Source organism: Balaenoptera musculus, chromosome 17, assembly GCF_009873245.2.
Source record: "Balaenoptera musculus isolate JJ_BM4_2016_0621 chromosome 17, mBalMus1.pri.v3, whole genome shotgun sequence".
In the NCBI taxonomy this organism is placed as follows: Eukaryota; Metazoa; Chordata; class Mammalia; order Artiodactyla; family Balaenopteridae; genus Balaenoptera; species Balaenoptera musculus.
The window spans coordinates 37,361,682-37,383,459 of NC_045801.1; the positions used below are offsets into that span (position 1 = coordinate 37,361,682).

At 35.8% G+C, this 21,778-nt stretch overlaps 1 protein-coding gene across 2 annotated transcripts in view; it reads right to left on the reverse strand.

Annotated features, from left to right (window-relative positions):
• Positions 1-21,778, reverse strand: part of VPS13B (vacuolar protein sorting 13 homolog B) — a 775,748-nt gene that overhangs the window by 421,648 nt on the left and 332,322 nt on the right. For both annotated transcript variants that reach the window (XM_036830846.1, XM_036830848.1), the window contains exon 22: positions 565-692. In XM_036830846.1, coding sequence (XP_036686741.1) covers positions 565-692 — 128 coding nt within the window. The remainder of the gene's footprint in view (positions 1-564; positions 693-21,778) is intronic.

Consider the following 21,778-nt stretch of genomic DNA (forward strand, 5'->3'; position numbering starts at 1 on the left):
GAAATGAGATAAGCATTTAATTGTGTATTTTCATAAGTTAAAACATGATCTGGAAGAAGTGTAATTCAGTAAGATTAAATTATGTGTACTTAAAAGTGAAAATAAGTGAGAAGAAAATTTAATAACAATAAAATAGATAGTTACAATTATCATTTTCATATTTGGTTTGTAATTAGGTAGGAAAAATAATTAGATAACCCTTTCATTTTAATTCCAACTAAGTTTTTTATTTCAGTACTGAGATAAGAATGTTATTGGTATATTGACCATTTAAAATATTTCAAATAATGCTTAAAAGAAACAAAAAGTAAAATGAATTATTTTTTTTAATTCAAATAACATTTCAAAATTTGTGTAATTTTATAACTTTATCAGGAAGAGCATGTGTTTCATATCATTTTATTAATAATATGCAAAGTGCACCAATAGTTTTCATTTAAATTATGAAAATGAGATGGTATACATGAGTGTCACCAGTGAGAAAATTTTTACCAATATTAAAGGTACTAAAAATTAAAAAGAATCATAAAAATTAAAACCATGATATTCTAACTTTCATTTTACCTGCAGTGTGAGACCCTTTACTGCATTCCATACTACTCCAATAAACTCTTTCATTCTTTCTTCAGGACTTCTACAGCCTTCAGCTATATTCAGCATGGCTTTCACAGGAACTGACAATGGTCTGGATTCTAAGAATAAGAATAGCTAGAGTTATTTAACATAAATGTACCTTATAGTTTCACATAAACATACAGAAAACACTTCCAATATTATTTCTTTCCTTGTTTAAAATTAAAACTTCTATATGAGATTATAAAATATCATATTAGATCATTTTATCTTAAAGAATTACTGATTTTTACAATTATTCAATACCAAGCAAACCTAATCTGTTAAAACTCAAGAGAGTGTTGATGACTCTTGTCAGGGATTGATAATTGGGAGGTAGGTTTGTGGAGCAATGGTAATGTTCTATTTTTTTAATACATGGATGTGTTTACATTGTGAAAATTTATTAAACTGTAACCTAACAATCTGTTCGTTTCTCAGCATGAAGTTAATACATCAATAAAAATCTTACTTGATGAAAAAGAAAATTCAACTACAAAGCACTTGCTTCATCCAAAATTGATACAAAATGTATCTTCCCGTATGTGAATTTTCCTGATAACAAAAGCTTACTCATAGTATCTCTCCATTTTTTTTCTTTTTTTCTTTTTTTTTGATGGTAACCAAAAGAAGCATTGATCACATAAAAGGCAGTTATATGTTATGAAAAATTTTGTTCATCTAAAATAAAGAACTTAGAGAACTTTGACAATTTTTATAATGTAAATTTCAGAAGTTAAATAATTATTTATAACAATATATTATATCTGGACAGATCCATATGTATTTATATATTTTAAGTTAATGCAAACATATAATTTATAGGTGTTATTTTAAATACCATAAAATAAATAAATCAGATCTTGCTTTTCAAGACTTTTACTAAGTTAAGTTTGATGATCATAGGACGGTCTCCAAAGTAACTGCTACCATATCACCACTATGAGAATGACAATTGCTGTATCTAGGCATACTTTCCCCCTCCTCTCAATTTGGGTCACATATTTGCAGATTTACAATATCTTAACGGCATGGAGCATAAACCTTTTATTCTCATAATCCCACAGTCTACCACATTATACATATTAGAAATTCAAAAAATGTTTGTTTAAAAGAAACAAAAACAGTTTGAGAGAGACCCATGGAGCTGGAAGCAGAGCATTCTAGGCAGATGGAACAACAATGTGAAGGCCCAGGATGGGAGTGTACTTAGGATTTTCAAGCAACAGTATAAAAGCAAGGATGGCTAGAACAGAGTAAGAGAGAAGTGGGAGACAAGGTCAGAGCTATCAACAGAGACCAAACCATACAGGGCTTACATAGGCCATGGTAAGGAGGCTGGGTTTACTTCGAGGGAGCCAGAATATGAAGATGGATTCTAAATACATTCATGAAATTAATGGACATATTTTGAGAGAATTTCTCTAGCTACTGTGCAGAAAACTGTCTACATAGATCAAGTATTAAAACAGGAAGACAAGTTGTGAGAGATGGTAGTAGCAATGGAGGTAGGAAGAAACAGTGAATTCCTGTATCCATTTCCAAGATACAGCCAACACGATTTACTGATGGACTAGAAGTTCAGTAAGAGAGAAAAGCAAACCAAGGACGCCGCCAAGGCTGTACATCTGATCAAACGGAAGAATGGAGCTGCACGGGAGGAGAATCAAGAGGAAAAGAAATTTAGTTTTAGAACGGTCATGTTGAGGTTTTCATTACATGTTCAGATGAAGATATCCAAGTAGCATGTGGATAAACAACAACAAAAAATGGAAAAGAATATGAACAGATAATTCATAGAAAAATATAATTTAGCCAATAAACTTATTAAGAGAAGCTCAACTTTGCTAACAATGAAAAATTAAGGCAACAAACAGATATCCTTTTCAACTGTCATTTGGCAAACATTTTAAAGAGTTAGTTTGTATTTTTAAAAATCTGACATTATCTAAGCTCCTTGTTAGAATGTTTCGTATACAGGGAATATAAATAAGTATAGTCCACAGAGTGGAATTACAAGACAGGACATTTTGTATTTATCAAAATTTAAACATGCAAGTTTTTATAAAAAATAATCTCATTTCTAAGACCCTATGCTACAGAAATACTAAAACATATGAGACATGCATACCAACAATTTATAAAAATGTTTAGTATCAGCAGTATTATTTGAAATAGCGAAACAGAGGGAGGGAGGGAGGGGTAAGGGGAGAAAGAAAGTGCTAAGCAACTTATCTGTCCATCAAAAAGGAAATGGTTAAATTAACTTTGAAATACCTGTCATAAGGATGGTAATTCAATCATTTAAAAATGAGGAACAGTTAAACATATGACAGAAATCATATTTTTGATATCTTATGAAGTGAAAAAATATATATATATATATGTGTGTAGTATAATCCAAATATGTTTTTAAAACAGTATGTGAGTTTGAGCATGTATTTGTCTATCTCATACATAGAAAGAGTTATAGAAGGGTAAAATACAAACCCTTGACAGAGGTTACCTCTGAGGACAGTATAAAATGGAATTGATGAGGGGTAAGGGGGAGGAGGTGTTTAACTTTTTACTGTATATTTCAGAATTAATGTTTTACAACAATGAATTACCTATTATAATTTTTAAAATAAAACACACTTTAATTTACTTTCCATTTACTTGGACTTCATTGTTATTCTTTTATATTTTAGCAGTTATGAGAAGAAAATGGCTACATAAACTTATTACAGAACTCTGCCAATTTAACTAACTAATTTAAATGTAGATCAACCACATAAAAGCCTTCACACAGCTGTTTAGAGAAGCTTTATTCATAATCGCCAAAACTTGGAAGCAACCAAGATGTCCTTCGGTAGGTGAACTGCTAGAAAAAATGTGGTACATCTAGAAAATGGAGTATTACACATCACTTAATAGAAATGAGCCATAAAAACACATGGAGGAAAGTTAAATGCATATTACTAAGTGAAAGAAGCCCATCTGAAAAGGCTGCATACTGTATGATTCCAAATATATGACATTCTGGAAAAGGCAAAACTATGGAGACAGTAGTTAGGAAGGACAGAGGAGCAACAACAGGCAGAGCACAGAGAATTTTTAGGGCAGTGAAACTACTCTGTATGTCACTATGACGGAGGGTACATGTTATTATACATTTGTCCAAACTGAAGGAACGTATAACACCATGAGTGAACCCTAATGAAAACTATGGACTTTGGGTGATAATGATGGATCAATATAAATTCATCAATTATAACAATGTACCACCTTGGTGGGGGATTTTGATAATGAGGGTGACTATGCATGTGTAGGGGCAGGGAATATGTGAGAAATCTCTGAACCTTCCCCTCAATTTAAATGTGAGCCTAAAACTGCTCTAGAAAATAAATTCTATAAATATATATTTTTTAAATGCAGACAAATTTTTTTGTTTATTATTGGTTGCGTTGGGTCTTCACTGCAGCACGCGGGGTCTTCATTGCGGCATGAGGGCTTCTCTCTAGTTGTGGTATCAGGGTTTTCTCTCTCTAGTTGTGGCGCGTGGGGTCCAGAGAGTGTGGGCTCTGTAGTTTTCGGCACGTGGGATCTTCGCTGAGGCGCACGAGCTCAGTAGCTGCAGGATGCGGGCTTAGTTGCCCCGCGGCATGTGGGATCTTAGTTCTCTGACCAGGGATCGAACCCACATCCCCTACATTGGAAGGCGGATTCTTTACCACTGGACCACCAGAGGAGTCCCAAGACCAAATTTTAAAACTCTTTGAAACCATGGATACCAAAGGTTTCCACAAAAGTTGCTTATGGTCAAATTTTAAAATCTACTGATACAGAATATTAGTGTTGTATAAATAATGTTATCACAGTCTGAAAATAAGTCCATCTAATAAATGATAATATTATCAAGCAGATGGGGCACCATTACCTGATTGCTAAGTAATATTTCAAGTCACTAGTAACCAAAAAAGCCACACGTTTATTGTAAATGCTGAATTTGCTGATAGAATGATTTAAGAAGTTAAAGGAGGTGCTGAAATCTATATGTGGCTTAAAAGTGCTTCCAAAAAGCAATGAAAAACACAGTCAGTTTAAAATTCTCATTAAATAGCATGATCTGGCTATTAGAAGTGTAAAAGCACACTATTTTGGATATACTAATTTTCTTTTTTTTAAACATCTTTATTGGAGTATAATTGCTTTACAATGGTGTTTTAGTTTCTGCTTTATAACAAAGTGAATCAGTTATGCATATACATATATTCCCATATCTCCTCCCTCTTGCATCTCCCTCCTACCCTCCCTATCCCACCCCTCTAGGTGGTCACAAAGCACCAAGCTGATCTCCCTGTGCTATGTGGCTGCTTCCCACTAGCTCTCTATTTTACATTTGGTAGTGTATATATGTCCATGTCACTCTCTCACTTCGTCCCAACTTACCCTTCCCCCTCCCCGTGTCCTCAAGCCCATTCTCTGCGTCTGCATCTTTATTCCTGTCCTGCCCCTAGGTTCTTCAGAACCATTTTTTTTTTTCTTAGATTCCTGGATATACTAATTTTCAATCCATCATATTATCTAAAAGACAATAGGAAGACAAGTTTGTTTTTTAAAAAGAGAAAAATTTTTTTTCTGTAATCATGTATATTTTACAGGTAGCACATGTATACTCCATAAAACTGCCAATCTTGAGCCATACTTTATTTAACCGAAACTTCTGTAACATCTACTACATGCCAGGGACTGCTATAAGCGCTTTACAAATATTCACCAATTTAAACCTCATAACAACTCCATGAGGAAGACACTATTATTTACTCTTATTATCACCATTTTCAGATAAGGAAACTGATCACAGAGAGGTTAAGTAACCTATCCTAAGTCACCCAGCTGATAAGCGGCAAAACAGTAATAAGAAACTAAGCAGTCTAACTCCAAAGTCCAGGCTTTTTAACTACTATGCTATGATACCTCTTCTGTTTTTTCATACCTTGTGCAATGGCTTCCATTTCTACCAAATACATAATAAATGTATATTTCTACTAAGGATCTTGGTACTGCAAATAGTTCAGAAAATATATTTGTTCATTCTCACTGGAGCTATATAAACCCTACATTTAAGATTGTACTCTGATATCCATTACACTTCTTGTTTTCAACAATAAATAAGGTAATTTTGAGACCCAGACTTTACTGGTTAAAATAATCACTTCTTAGGCATGTATCATCCAACTTGGTACAATATTATTCCTTCATTTCTATGCCATGCAAAAAGTACCACACTTAAAGTCAACTTATGGTTTCAGCTGTGCCAGCTGCCATATGGCTTTGGGAAAGCAATTTAATCTAAGTGTCAGAAGTTAATAATAATTATGTCCAATGTCAAGAATACTGTTCACGTTAAATGTTGTAATGTATATTAAAAAGTTCATTAAAGTACTTTAAATACAGAGAATAATGATGATTAAAAATTAATTGATTATAAGATATAGAAAAGAACTTGAAGGTTACCAGATCTGAAACAAAATGACTTCTTTTCTATCACAATCAACCTATTGTTTTAGTTCTACCTTAAATGCCATTTCCTGAGAAATGGTCACTGAATTCCCCAAATTAGATTTGGCCCTTCCTCTATAATCTCATAATTTCCCAAAGTACTTAGCACAGAGCTAAGAACACTGAAAGAACTCAAAGTTATACTTACTGATTATCTGACTAAAGATAAAAATTTACCTCAATATCTCAGGTTGTACCTGGACTATTATCATAGTTAAATATTTTTAAATATACGTAAATTTCTGATGTAGCAGGAATATCCTGAAAGACTATGTGTACCAATCTGAAGTGTACCACAAGCTGCTACCTTCTCCCAAATATTCAATAAATATCCCTGGGAAATCTGGGAACAGATTTGAAAAGTTACAGGACGTCAATTTAAATCAATTAAAGGACAGAAGGTAAATAATGTTAAGGAACGTGATTATTAAGCCCCTAAATAAAAATAACAAAAGAAAAACAATTTATTTATTCATGCAACAATTATTTACTGTTTGCTCAATGCCAGAAAGAGCTGTTAGATTCTGGGAATACAAAAGTATATTAGTCAAATACAGCCCTTGACATACACTCTGGATGAAGAGACATAAAAAAAGAGAAGGGAAAACTATGATAAACATTATGAGGACAGAAAAGAGGTGCTATGGTAGGGTATCTTTGAGGAGTGGCACAGACCTATTTTAGAAAGACTGAAAAGGAAAGCTTCCTTTACTGAGAGGATAACATTTAAATAAAAACTCAGAGTATGAAAAGTACATAGTTATGAAAAGAGCAATGGAAACAGAGACAGAATATGCAAAAGATCCCAAGCAAGAAAAAGCATGCAGTGTTTGAAGGAATGAAAGAGGATCAATGTAACAAAATATGACAAAAGATGGAATGGAAGAACCCAACAGAGACTAGGTCAGGTCAAACTATGTAAGCCTTGGTAAGGAGTTTGGATTTTATCTTAAGTGCAATAGGAAGTCACAAAAGCATTTCAAGTAGGGAATAAAATGATCCAATTTAGATTTTTAATAACATGACTCTTGCTGTCATCTAGACAATTGATGATGAGATGATCTGGAAACAACACCCGTGAGACTAATTAGGACACCACACTTTATTGTGTATAAATTATACAGTTCTGACTAGGGAAGCCACATACAAACAGATTGAAACAAAAAGACTCAAGATATAACTTGGAGGCAGAAGGGACAGGAGGAGGAGACACTAAGGATGAGTCCTGGGTTTCGGCCTTGAGCAACATGGTCAACAGTGGTAGGGGAAGGTACAGAGTTGTACAGATTTGATACATGTTAGGCTTTAGGGGCCTGTAAGATACACAGAGATGTCTAGGCAACTGAATGTGAGACACCATTAAAAAAAGAAGAAGAAAAGAAGAAAAAAAAAATAAAAGACTGGTATAATAAAGCAAGCCAGTTAAAACAGATGTAAAATAGAAAGATCATCAGTGTGAAATACATGTTATTATGTAGGCATGAATGGAAATACTGGGTTTTAAGGCAGCTTTAGGATGATTAAGATCAAATAAAGAAAAGAAAAAATAAAATTACACTGCAGTGTCAAAAACTAATAGATAAAATAAGCTTCACCTTGCTTGAACGCTATAGCTTTCCCTTTAAAATGCAAACATAAAAAAATGTCATCTTTACTTTTTACCTGAATTGTATTTTACCACTTTATAGAACTTTCACATATCTTACTTTATTTAAGTCTTATAACAAGACTTAAATCTGTGAGATAGTTGGGTATACTTATTACTATTTTATAAATGAATAAAAAATGTGGCTGTCTGAGGTTAGCTTGAAAAGGGAGAGGAACTGGGTCAAAAACTGGTTTTTTTGGTCACTAATCTACTGGTTTTTCTACTATACCTTCTTAATTCTCGATCTATATTTTACACTGATCATGATTTTTGGCAACTCTATTTGGCAATATAAAATTAAATAACGTGAAGAAAAAGTGACCTTTACATAGTAATTCTATTTTTAAATTTGTGGAGTTTGGATAATATATAAACCTTTAAGCAAATTGCCATAGAAACTGCAATAATGCCCCGATACTTTTCATCAAAATACAAACTACATTTGATACTATCACTCCTGAAAGCCCCTTGGGAAATAATGGCTTTTGGATTCTGCAAGTCAGCGTGACATGGCATGCAAAATTGCATCTCATGCCGAGCCAACCAGGAAAATATATGTCATCACTATGTGACATTCAGAATTTCATCTGGAAACTATAATCTTGTTCTGACTGCAAAAAGGGAGGCAGGGGGAGAAGACTGCATACAAAACAATTTGGTTGAACTTTTGCTGAATTCTTGCCAGTTTGTGTAAAAACTAGAATAACTTACTTATTTCCAAAGAAGAACTTTATATTTGAAAACCTTTCTATGCACTTATTAACATCACAATATGTTCTCAAAGAAAATTAAAATTAACTGACAGGTTTTAGATTGTGTTATGATAACTAATGATCTGTTAAAAAATTGTTTATAATGAAACAAAGTTGCAAAATTAATAAATTGTACAAAGCAGAACTGTATTTTCAAAACTGTATATAACAAAACACCTCCTAATTCCTTTTCCCCAATTGAATAAACTCTAGGTTGAGAAACAAAACAAATGAAAACCTGTCATAAAGTCTGCAATCTTACGCATTCCATGTCTTTCTAAATTCTTTTTCACCCTGCCCTCCATTCATGTGTGCAATACCTTCATAATCCATTTACCTTATTCCTATCGAAACAGAAATGCGTGAAGGTGAGTTAGTCTAAGTGTTATATAATCAACATTTTGTGTTTTAAAGCTGCTGTGACTAACTATAAAATGAAAAATTAGTAGACATGAATTGGGATAGCTGACTGACTCTCAAAAATTATCCCCAGGAACCATGTTTCTGCTATCCCTACATATTCTGGTATCATATCTCATGCCCCTGAACACAGAGGTGGACACATGGCCCAACCTGGCTACCACTGGGCAAATCATAATGCCTAACTTCCTTGGCCACAGTGATTGTCCAAGATGTATGCACATGAGCCATGACAGGCCAAACAAAAACCACTTCGAGTATTTTTTCAACAAATACTGGACCAGATCACTATCTATCTGATCAGAGAGAGTTAAGTACATGAGTCCAGAGGTACCACAGCCATGTACACGGCTAGGTCAAAGAAAAAATATGTTCAGTAAGAGAAAGAGAAGCCAACATGAAAAGACAAGAGTTCTCATGGTGTGGAGTCTAAGTCATTCCAAAGAAAAGATTTATACTGTATTTGCCTTTCTTACCATTTTGGTTATCAGAATCAATAAATATCCCCCCCCCTTTTTTTTTTACTTAAAATCATTTGAATACAGTTTTTGTCTTTTGCTATCACAGAGCCCTTTCTAATTTAGAAATGTGTCTTCTCTTGTAAAGGAATCACCTATTAGGAGAAAACCAGGCAATGTTAGTAGTTGCACCTGCCCAGCCCTTGTAGTATCATTACACAGCCTGCATAGGCTCCAAAGTGCCACAAAATGCTTTAAGAGTATCATGGGGCTTACTTCCTCAAGAACTATTCACCTTCATGCTCTGCCTAGCTCACCTGGTTCTCACTTCTTCCATTACCACATTTACTGGTCATTATCCCAGTGCCTTTCTGCCTAAGCCTGCATATTTGGAGATGCTAATGATGTTTTTACTCCTCTAATCTATTCTCCACCCCAGAAGATTTCCTGAACTACATTAGCCAATACTTTACACTAGCCAATACTTTTCTCAGTTCAACTTGGCTCCCTGGGACCCTCCCACCTGGGCCCCATATGACAGACTTTCTCTAGGTTTTGCTAAACTTCCAGATAATAGGATCCCAATATAGCAGTGTCCTCCAAAAATGTGGTGCACAAAACTATGAGACCATCCATTTCTGTAGGGGACAAATATGAGAATATTTATTCATATTTACTTTTATCTAAAAATGAGAAAGACATACAGTTAATATTTAGTAAAGTAGAATAACACTGAGGCTCTTCCCCATGTCAGAAGGAAACACATAATACTACATTAAATATACTGAAGGAAGAGTAGATGTTCAATAACAGGAAGGAACTGGCAGGGGCCCTTCTCTCTTTGTTTTCAGTTAACTGTGGCATATTACAATTTACATATATACAGTTAATCAAATTTATAAATTTTGTTATCTACATTTAACTAAATTATATTATGTACCTTTAACTAAATTAATCCTCATAATTTGGATATATACTTTTAAAAGATTCCTGTAAAACACACATGGCCAAACATACAAATTAAAGATACCACTAACTAAAAAATAATAATACATAAAGATGCCACTAACTTATTTAAAAGAAAAAGGCAACATCTTTCCATTAAAGATGGAAAGAATACCTTATTTATATAAGAAAGATGGAAACGCACTAGACAGTTTCCAAATGGATGAGAATGAAAAATAAGCGTCCTGAGTGCATCAATGATGCCATTTCCCCTCTCGGATCGATGAATCTCAGCAAGGTGGCTTTTCAGTTATGTCAGCCATTAAAATTAACTATTGAAATAAACTGAATTAAGAATTAAATCTTTAAGTTGTTATTATAACAGAGTATTAAACTAAATTAAAGTTTAATACTTTGTTATAATTAAAGTATTAAACTTTTTAGGGCTTCCCTGGTGGTGCAGTGGTTGAGAATCCGCCTGCCAATGCAGGGGACATGGGTTCGAGCCCTGGTCTGGGAAGATCCCACATGCCGCGGAGCAACTGGGACCGTGAGCCACAATTACTGAGCCTGCGCGTCTGGAGCCTGTGCTCCGCAACAAGAGAGGCCTCGATAGTGAGAGGCCCGCACACCGTGATGAAGAGCGGCCCCCGCTCGCCGCAACTAGAGAAAGCCCTTGCACAGAAGTGACGACCCAACACAGCCAAAAATAAATAAATAAATTTATATATTAAAAAAAAAAAGTATTAAACTTTTTAAATGAAGCACAATAATACTACTCTCACTACAATATTATTGATGTATTATTAAAATTCTATCAGAATAATAAGACTTAAACTTTAAAATTAAAATTTTCTTACATGCTCTATATTAATATAGTGATACACACATTTAGTGTATAAATCAATAAATGATATACTACGGATGCTTACTTGAAATTTTTTACCTATAGGAAAGTACTGAGAAAAAAAGTTTGAAGACTAATACTCTAAAGATAAACTACTTTCAAATAGTCTGTGTTCTCTGTACTTGTTTTAATTCATTCTCTTACTATTGTAATGCTTTTAACAAAATGTGAGCCTGTCTCAGCTATGTTCAAGGAAACCAAAAAGAGTAGTTTTGTTCGTTTTTTCTACTTTGTTTTGTTTTGATCCAGGCTTGGGCTAGGACATTTAAAAAGGAAAGAAGTAAGGCAGTGAGGACAGTAATCACAGTAAAATAACTCCAACATGATGTAGAATTTAAAAGTAACTTCTCAACATTAAAATAATTTACCTTCTAAAGCTAACTCCTCTGACAAAATTCAGTGGAGTCTATATTCTACTTTCAAAGTAACAATGAGAATAAAACTTGAACATATTAAAAGAAACCATACATAAATAAATCTCCTGTTTTACTGTCCTAGAGAAATAAAAAAGGAACCAAGAAGGTAAGGGAACAAGTATTTTTTTAAATTAAATATGAAATAATCACTGGTCTAATTCTCGACAATTGAGGTTTCAAGAAGATAAGACATTATGCGTATGCTATACAAACTGTAGTACATTTAAATATAAAAATTAATAAACCTAGTTTGCTTAACAAACTGAACACATTCTTGGAATAAACCAGCAAACACTATAAGCATTCTGCTGCACACAGTAGGAGGCACATTAAAAAAAGTATAAGTTACATTTCTTCCTGAGCTGATGATTTACTTGAGGACTCATATGAACACTACCAATGCAACAAGTTCAGGTATGTAGTAGGGCCAAGTGAGTGGTGCAATTATCAGATATGTCCATAAAAGATGATCATCAAGTGATCAAGGGATGTTTCGTGAAACATCAAAAAATCAAGTGTTAAGAAATTCTAGTCTATGGTTACAACCAAAAATATCAAATGATCACCCAGCATCTATTGGAATCCTTTAGGAGAGTAAGCTTAGAAATCATATCAGATTATAAACTCTGTGTATACCCCAGAATAGCGCAGAAACAACTTACAAAATAATTTGAAAATTACATAGAATGTTAAAATCTGCAGACTGCTAAAACTTTTTCCCATAAATATTAGGTTTAGAAATAAAAATAAATTTTCTTACAAAGTAAAAAAGGGAAAATAGCAATTTAATAAACCTATATTTTCATTAAGTTCTCTGATTACTTTCTGAATAATATTTTTATTTATTTATTTATTTTCACATCTTTATTAGAGTATAATTGCTTTACAATGGCGTATTAGTTTCTGCTTTATAACAAAGTGAATCAGTTATACATATACCTATATCCCCATATCTCCTCCTTCTTCGTCTCCCTCCCACCCTCCTTATCCCACCCCTCTAGGTGGTCACAAAGCACTGAGCTGATCTCCCTGTGCTATGCGGCTGCTTCCCACTAGCTCTCTATTTTACATTTGGTAGTGTTTATATGTCCATGCCACTCTCTCACTTCGTCCCAGCTTACCCTTCCCCCTCGCCGTGTCCTCAAGTCCATCCTCTGTGTCTCATCTTTATTCCTGTCCTGCCCCTAGGTTCTTCAGAACCATTTCGTTTTTTCTTTTTTAGATTCCATATATATGTGTTAGCACATGGTATTTGTTTTACTCTTTCTGAATTACTTCACTCTGTATGACAGACTCTAGGTCCATCCACCTCACTACAAATAACTCAATTTCGTTTCTTTTTAGGGCTGAGTAATATTCCATTGTATATATGTGCCACATCCTCTTTAACCATTCAACTGTCGATGGACACTTAGGTTGCTTCCACGTCCTAGCTATTGTAAATAGTGCTGCAATGAAACTGTGGTACATGACTCTTTCTGAATTATGGTTTTCTCAGGGTATATGCTCAGTACTGGGATTGCTGGGTCATATGGTAGTTCTACTTTTACTTTTTTAGTAACCTCCATACTGTTCTCCACTGTGGATGTTTCAATTTACATTCCCACCAACAGTGCAAGAGGGTTCCCTTTTCTCTACACCCTCTCCAGCATTTATTGTTTGTAGATTTTTTGATGATGGCCATGCTAACTGCTGTGAGGTGATACCTCATGGGAGTTTTGATTTGCATTTCTCTAATGATTAGTGATGTTGAGCATCCTTTCACGTGTTTGTTGGCAATCTGTATATCTTCTTTGGAGAAATGTCTATTTAGGTCGTCTGCCCATTTTCGGATTGGGTTGTTTGTTTTTTTGAAATTGAGCTGCATGAGCTGCTTGTAAATTTTGGAGATTAATTGTTTGTCAGTTGCTTCATTTGCAAATATTTTCTCCCATTCTGAGGGCTGTCTTTTCGTCTTGTTTATGGCTTCCTTTGCTATGCAAAAGCTTTTAAGTTTCATTAGGTCCCATTTGTTTATTTTTATTGCCATTTCTCGAAGAGGTGGGTCAAAAAGGATCTTGCTGTGATTTATGTCATAGAGTGTTCTGTCTAAGTTTTCCTCTAAGAGTTTTACAGTGTCTGGCCTGATATTTAGGACTTTAATCCATTTTGAGTTTACTTTTTGTGTATGGTGTTAGGGAGTGCTGTAAGTTCATTGTTTTACATGTAGCTGTCCAGTTTTCCCAGCACCAATTAGTGAAGAGGCTGTCTTTTCTCCACCATATATTCTTGCCTCTTTTATCAAAGATAAGGTGACCATATGTGCATGGGTTTATCTCTGGGGTTTCCATCCTGTTCCATTAATTTATATTTTGTTTTTGTGCCAGTACCATACTGTCTTGATTACTGTAGCTTTGTAGTATAGTCTGAAGTCAGGAAGCCTGATTGCTCCAGCTCCATTTTTCTTTCTCAAGATTGCTTTGGCTATTCGGGGTCTTTTGTGTTTCCATACAAATTGTGAAATTTTTTGTTCTAGTTCTGTGAAAAATGCCATTGGTAGTTTGATAGGGATTGCACTGAATCTGTAGATTGCTTTGGGTAGTATAGTCATTTTCACAATGTTGATTCTTCCAATAGAAGAACATGGTATATCTCTCCACCTGTTTGTATCATCTTTAATTTCGTTCAGCAGTGTCTTACAGTTTTCTGCATACAGGTCTTTTGTCTGCTTAAGTAGGTTTCATCCTAGGTACTTTATTCTTTATGTTGCAATGGTGAATGGGTGTGTTTCCTTAATTTCTCTTTCATATTTTTCATCATTAATGTATAGGAATGCAAGAGATTTCTGTGCATTAATTTTATATCCTGCTACTTTACCAAATTCATTGATTAGCTCTAGTAGTTTTCTGGTAGCATCTTTAGGATTCCCTATGTATAGTATCATGTTACCTGCAAACAGTGACAGTTTTACCTCTTCTTTTCAGACTTGGATTCCTTTTATTTCTTTTTCTTCTCTGATCACTGTGGCTAAAACTTCCAAAACTATGTTGAATAATAGTGGTGAGAGTGGGCAACCTTGTCTTGTTCCTGATCTTAGTGGAAATGGTTTCAGTTTTTCACCATTGAGAACAATGTTGGCTGTGGGTTTGTCATATATGGCCTTTATTATGTTGAGGTAAGTTCCCTCTATGTCTACTTTCTGGAGGGTTTTTATCATGAATGGGTGTTGAATTTTGTCAAAAGCTTTTTCTGCATGTATTGAGATTATCATATGGCTTTTTTCCTTCAATCTGTTAATATGGTTTATCACATTGATTTGCATATAGTGAAGAATCCTTGCCTTCCTAGGATAAACCCCACTTGATCATGGTGTATGATCCTTTTAATGTGCTGTTGGATTCGGTTTGCTAGTATTTTGTTGTGGATTGTTGCATCTATGTTCATCAGTGATATTGGCCTGTAGTTTTCTTTCTTTGTGACATCTTTGTCTGGTCTTGGTATCAGGGTGATGGTGGCATCATAGAATGAGTTTGGGAGTGTTCCTCCCTCTGCTATATTTTGGAAGAGTTTGAAAAGGAAGGTGTTAGCTCTTATCTAAATGTTTGATAGAATTTGCCTGTGAAGCCATCTGGTCCTGGGCTTTTGTTTGTTGGAAGATTTTTAATCACAGTCTGTATTCCAGTGCTTGTGTTTGGTCTGTTTATATTTTCTATTTCTTCCTGGTTCAGTCTACGAAGGTTGTGCTTTTCTAAGAATTTGTCCATTTCTTCCAACTTGTCCATATTATTGGCATATAGCTGCTTGTACTAATCTCTCATGATCCTTTGTATTTCTGCAGTGTCAGTAATTACTTCTCCTTATTCTTTTCTAATTCTACTGATTTGAGTCTTCTCCCATTTTTTCTCGATGAGTCTGGCTAATGGTTTATTAATTTTGTTTATCTTCTCAAAGAACCAGCTTTTAGTTTTATTGATCTTTGCTATCGTTTCCTTCATTTCTTTTTCATTTATTTCTGATCTGATCTTTATGATTTCTTTCCTTTTGCTAACTTTGGGGATTTTTTGTTCTTCCTTCTCTGTTTCCTTCTCTGACTGCTTTTGTTCTTGCTTCTCTAACTGCTGCTTTAGGTGTAAGATTAGGCTGTTTATTAGAGATTTTTCTTATTTCTTGAGGTAGGATTGTATTGCTATAAACTTCCCTCTTAGAACTGATTTTGCTGCATCCCATAGGTTTTGAGTCACTGTATTTTCATTTTCATTTGTTTCTAGGTATTTTTTGATTTCCTCTTGATTTCTTCAGTGATTTCTTGGTTATTTAGTAGTGTATTGTTTGGTCTTCATGTGTTTGTAATTTTATAGATTTTTTCCTATAATTGATATCTAGTCTCATAGTGTTGTGGTCGGAAAAGATATTTGATACGATTTCAATTTTCTTAATTTTACCAAGGCTTGATTTGTGACCCAAGATATGATATATCCTGGAGAATGTTCCATGAGCACTTGAGTATTCTGTTGTTTTTGGATGGAATGTCCTATAAATATCAATTAAGTCCAGCTTGTTTAATGTATCATTTAAAGCTTGTGTTTCATTATTTATTTTCAATTTGGATGATCTTTCCATTGGTGAAAATGGGGTGTTAAAGTCCCCTACTATTATTCTGTTACTGCCGATTTCCCCTTTTAAGGCTGTTAGCATTTGCCTTATGTATTGACGTCATGCTCCTATGTTGGGTGCATAAATATTTACAATTGTTATATCTTCTTCTTGGATTCATCTGTTGATCATTATGTAGTGTCCTTCTTTGTCTCTTGTAATAGTCTTTGTTTTAAAGTCGATTTTGTCTGATATGAGAATTGCTACTCCAGCTTTCTTTTGATTTCCATTTGCATGGAATATCTTTTTCCATCCCCTCACTTTCAGTCTGTATGTGTCCCTAGGCATGAAGTGGGTCTCTTTTAGACAGCATATATCCAGGTCTTGTTTTTGTATCCATTCAGCCAGTCTATGTCTTTTGGTTGGAGCATTTAATCCATTTACATTTAAGGTAATTATCGATATATATGTTCCTATTACCATTTTCTTAATTGTTTTGGGTTTGTTATTGTAGGTCTCTTCCTTCTCTTGTGTTTCCTACCTAGAGAAATTCCTTTAGCATTTTTTATAAAGCTTATTTGGTGGTGCTGAATTCTCTTAGATTTGCTTGTCTGTAAAGGTTTTAATTTCTCCATCAAATCTGAATGAGATCCTTGCTGGGTAGTGTTATCTTGGCTGTAGGTTTTTCCCTTTCATCACTTTAAATATGTCCTGCCACTCCCTTCTGGCTTGAAGAGTTTCTGCTGAAAGATCAGCTGTTAACTTTATGGGGATTCCCTTGTATGTTATTTGTTGCTTTTCCCTTGCTGCTTTTAATATTTTTTTCTTTGTATTTAATTTTTGATAGTTTGATTAATATGTGTCTTGGCATGTTTCTCCTTGGATTTATCCTGTATGGGACTCTGTGCACTTCCTGGACTTGACTGACTATTTCCTTTCCCATATTAGGGAAGTTGTCAACTATAATCTCTTCAAATATTTTCTCAGTCCCTTTCTTTTTCTCTTCTTCTTCTGGGACCCCTATAATTCGAATGTTGGTGCATTTAATGTTGTCCCAGAGGTCTCTGAGACGGTCCTGTATTGTTTTCATTCTTTTTTCTTTATTCCGCTCTGCAGTACTTATTTCCACTATTTTATCTTCCAGGTCACTTATCTGTTCTTCTGCCTCAGTTATTCTGCTATTGATTCCTTCCAGAGAATTTTTAATTTCATTTCTTGTATTGTTCATCATTGTTTGTTTGCTCTTTAGTTCTTCTAGGTCCTTGTTAAACGTTTCTTGTATTTTCTCCATTCTATTTCCGAGAGTTTGGATCATCTTTACTATCATTACTCTGAATTCTTTTTCAGGTGGACTGCCTATTTCCTCTTCATTTGTTTGATCTGGTGGGTTTTTTATCTTGCTCCTTCATCTGCTGTGTGTTTCTGCGTGTTGTCATTTTGCTTAAGTTACTGTGCTTGGGGTCTCCTTTTCGCAGGCTGCAGGTTCGTAGTTCCTGCTGTTTTTGGTGTCCGCCCCCAGTGGGTAAGGTTGGTTCAGTGGGTTGTGTGGGCTTCCTGGTGGAGGGGACTGGTACCTGTGTTCTGGTGGATGAGGCTGGATCTTGTATTTCTGGTGGGCAGGACCACGTCCGGTGGTGTGTTTTGGGGTGTCTGTGAACTTAGTATGATTTTAGGCAGCCTCTCTTCTAATAGGTAGGTTTGTGTTCCTGTCTTGCTAATTGTTTGGCATAGGGTGTCCAGCACTGTAGCTTGTTGGTTGCTGAGTGGAGCTGGGTCTTAGCGTTGAGATGGAGAGCTCTGGTAGAGCTTCTGCCGTTTGATATTACGTGGAGGGGGGAGGTCTCTGGTGGACCGGTGTCCTGAACTCGGCTCTCCCACCTCAGAGGCTCAGGCCTGACACCCGGCCAGAACACCAAGACCCTGTCAGCCACACGGCTCAGAAGGAAAGGGGGGGAAAAAAAAGATAGAAAGGAAATAAAATAAAGTTATTAAAATTTAAAATAAAAAATAAATATTATTAAAAATAAAAAAATTAAAAATAAAAAAAGGAAAGAAGGAATAGCACAACCAAACCAAAGAAACAAATCCACCAATGATAACAAGTGCTAAAAAGTATACTTAAAAAAAAAAAAAAACACAACTGACAGAACCCTAGGACAAATGGTAAAAGCAAAGCTATACGGACAAAATCACACAAAGGAAGAGAACAACTGAATCAATAAACAAATCTACCAATGATAATAAGATCTAAATACTAAATTAAGATAAGCATAAAACCAGAAACAAATTAGATGCAGAAAGCAAACCCCAAGTCTACAGTTGCTCCAAAGTCCACTGCCTCAATTTTGGGATAATTCGTTGTCTATTCAGGTATTCCACAGATGCAGGTACCTCAAGTTGATTGTGGAGATTTAATCTGCTGCTCCTGAGGCTGCTGGGAGAAATTTCCCTTTCTCTTCTTTGTTTGCACAGTTCCTGGGGTTCACCTTTTGATTTGGTCCTGCCTCTGCGTGTAGGTAGTCCTCTGGCATCTGTTCTTTGCCCAGACAGGAGGGGGTTAAAGGAGCAACTGATTAGGGTGCTCTGAGTCACTCAGTCTGGGGGGGAGGGAGGGGTACAGAATGCGGGGCGAGCCTGCGGAGGCAGAGGTCGGCATGATGTTGCAACAGCCTGAGACACGCCATGTGTTCTCCCGGGGAAGTTGTCCTTGTATTGCGGGACCCTAGCAGTGGCAGGCTGCACAGGCTCCTGGGCAGGGAGGTGTGGACAGTGACCGTGCTTGCACACAGGCTTCTTGGTGGCGGCAGCAGCAGCCTTAGTGTCTCATGCCTATCTGTGTTGCCCATGCTGATAGCCGTGGCTCACGCTGTCTCTGGAGCTTGTTTAGGCGGTGCTCTGAATCCCCTCTCCTCGCGCACCCCGAAACGATGGTCTCTTGCCTCTTAGGCAGGTCCAGACTTTTTCCCAGACTCCCTGCCAGCTAGCTGTGGGGCACTAGCCCCCTTCGGGCTGTGTTCACGCAGCCAACCCCAGTCCTCTCCCTGGGATCTGACCTCCGAAGCCTGAGCCTCAGCTCCCAGCCCCTGCCTGCAGCGGTGGGTGAGCAGACAACCCTCTCGGGCTGGTGAGTGCTGGTCGGCTCCGATCCCCTGTGTGGGAATCTCTCCGCTTTGCCCTCTGCACCCCTGTTGCTGAGCTCTCCTCCATGGCTCCGAAGCTTCCCTCCCTCCCACCTCCCCATCTCCACCAGTGAAGGGGCCTCCTAGTGTGTGGAAACTTTTCCTCCTTCACAGCTCCCTCTCAGAGGTGCATGTCTCATCCTTATTCTTTTGTCTCTGTTTTTTCTTTTTTCTTTTGCACCTAAGCAGGTACGTGGGGAGTTTCTTGCCTTTTGGGAAGTCTGAGATCTTCTGCCAGCGTTCAGTAGGTGTTCTGTAGGAGTTGTTTTCCATGTAGATGTATTTCTAATGTAGTTGTGGGGAGGAAGGTGATCTCCACGTCTTACTCCTCTGCCATCATGAAGGTCCCCTTCAATGCATTTTAAACCTTTCTCTATTCCATAAGGGGAAAATGTTTTTTAAACCATATTTTACTCCTGAGAGAATAAAATCAATTACATATTATGCATTAGTGTGTACTCTCATGCTTTAATATTTTCCAATGAAACTAAATATCTAATTAATCACAAAGGAATGGAATTTTATGCTAAGCTACATGATTAAAGTGAGCAACTTCTAATATACATAAATCCACAAAAGTGTATTTCTTGTACAGTAATACTATTTCCACACTATAATTAGGAACATACCTGCTCAACATTCAAGCTTAATCAAATTAAGGATTGCTTAAACATTTTTAGATGGATAACTATATTGGTATGACCCATTTTACTTATAATCCACAATTATTAAAAAGTTAGAATCCAAAATACATCAGTGCCTTCAGGAGCAAATATTACTAGCAAAAATTGGAAATCTCCCTCCTTAAAAAACCATCCTACAAGTTATACTGCCTTGGATAGAATGATTTTTTTTTTAAGATGAAGAAATTTCAAACTTGGAGTAATATATTAAACTGATTAAAAAAAAACTGAAGGTAAAGTGTAATGTCATGTCCTGTTTTCGTATAAGGAACATATTCGTTGTATGTGAAAAACAAGGAGCTTGACTTGAAAAAATTATACATTTCCTAATCTCTTACATTCTCTGCAGTAGTGCAAAGATAACAATACTTATCCTGCATAAATACTTGTTTGTGGAGAGAAAATTAACTAAACTGACATATAATGGTATATACTTTATCTTCTTACCTCTCTCTCAGAGGAAGTGGCAATTATCTGTTAAATCTTATATCTGTTTATAAGATCTTACATTCTACCTGACCTGTGATCTCACTATATAAATTATTCCAAACTTTACTGTTGCTCTAATTTTTTCTTCTCTCCTGTTTGCTTCACTGTAACTACTGACATACCCAAGTTTCTGCACAGTCCAATTTCCTGAAAGAGTGGTATACAGAGGCTATCCCTACATGCTCAACTCCCATTCATCCCCTAACAACCAAAGCTCCTCTGGCCAACTGACCTTGGCCAATTAAAGTTTTTCAGCCTCATTGTTCTTGATGACTTTACAGCATATCATGCAGTTAGACACCCTCTTTGAAACTTTTCATTTGTGTCATATATATATATCATACGTTCTTTTGTTGCCTACTTCTCAGAATGAAGCTTCTCAATCTTCTCCATTGGCTCCTACTCCTTACTCTTTAATGAAAAGTTGCTCAGAATTTAATTTTGGGCTTTCTTCTCATCTTGCTGTGCATGGTATCCCTGAGAGATTATGCACTCTGTGGCTTTGACTACAATTCATACGGTGATGACTCCCAAACCTGTTATCTCTCATTGAGAAAAACCTAAACCACACCTCAGACATGAAAATACTTTTACCAGCTATGTCTTCTGACATCCCCACTAAAAGAAAAATGTTTATTTCCTATTTCTCTTCTAAAACTCAGCTTGTAACATTCTATTTTAAGTTATTGTGGCAAAGACAGCTAAATAACCTCTAATATCTATCCTCCCCTTTTTTCTTAGTTAAAAGCCACACGTTTTGGCCAGGTGTGTGGCCTTCAAGAATAGAGACTACCATCCTGAGACCCCTGCATAGCTACATATGATCATGTGATGAGTTTCTGGCCAAAAGAAGTGAAGCAAAAGTGAAGGGTGCAAATTCTGTATAATATTTAAAGAAATAAAAGAGTCCTCTTTACTCATTTCCCACTCATCGAAATGCAGATATGATAAATGGCTGAAGCATCCATTGTGGACCATAAGGCAGGCCTGGCAACACAGGCCACACATGGGGAATAAGAAAGTACCTGATCTTAGAGAAACTTAACACCTCTGGGTGCCTACTCAAAGCTTTCACATGAGAGACATAAAATTCAATCTTGGTTTTTTTGTTGTTTTTTTTTTTTAAAAGCCGCTATGAACATTTAAGTATGAG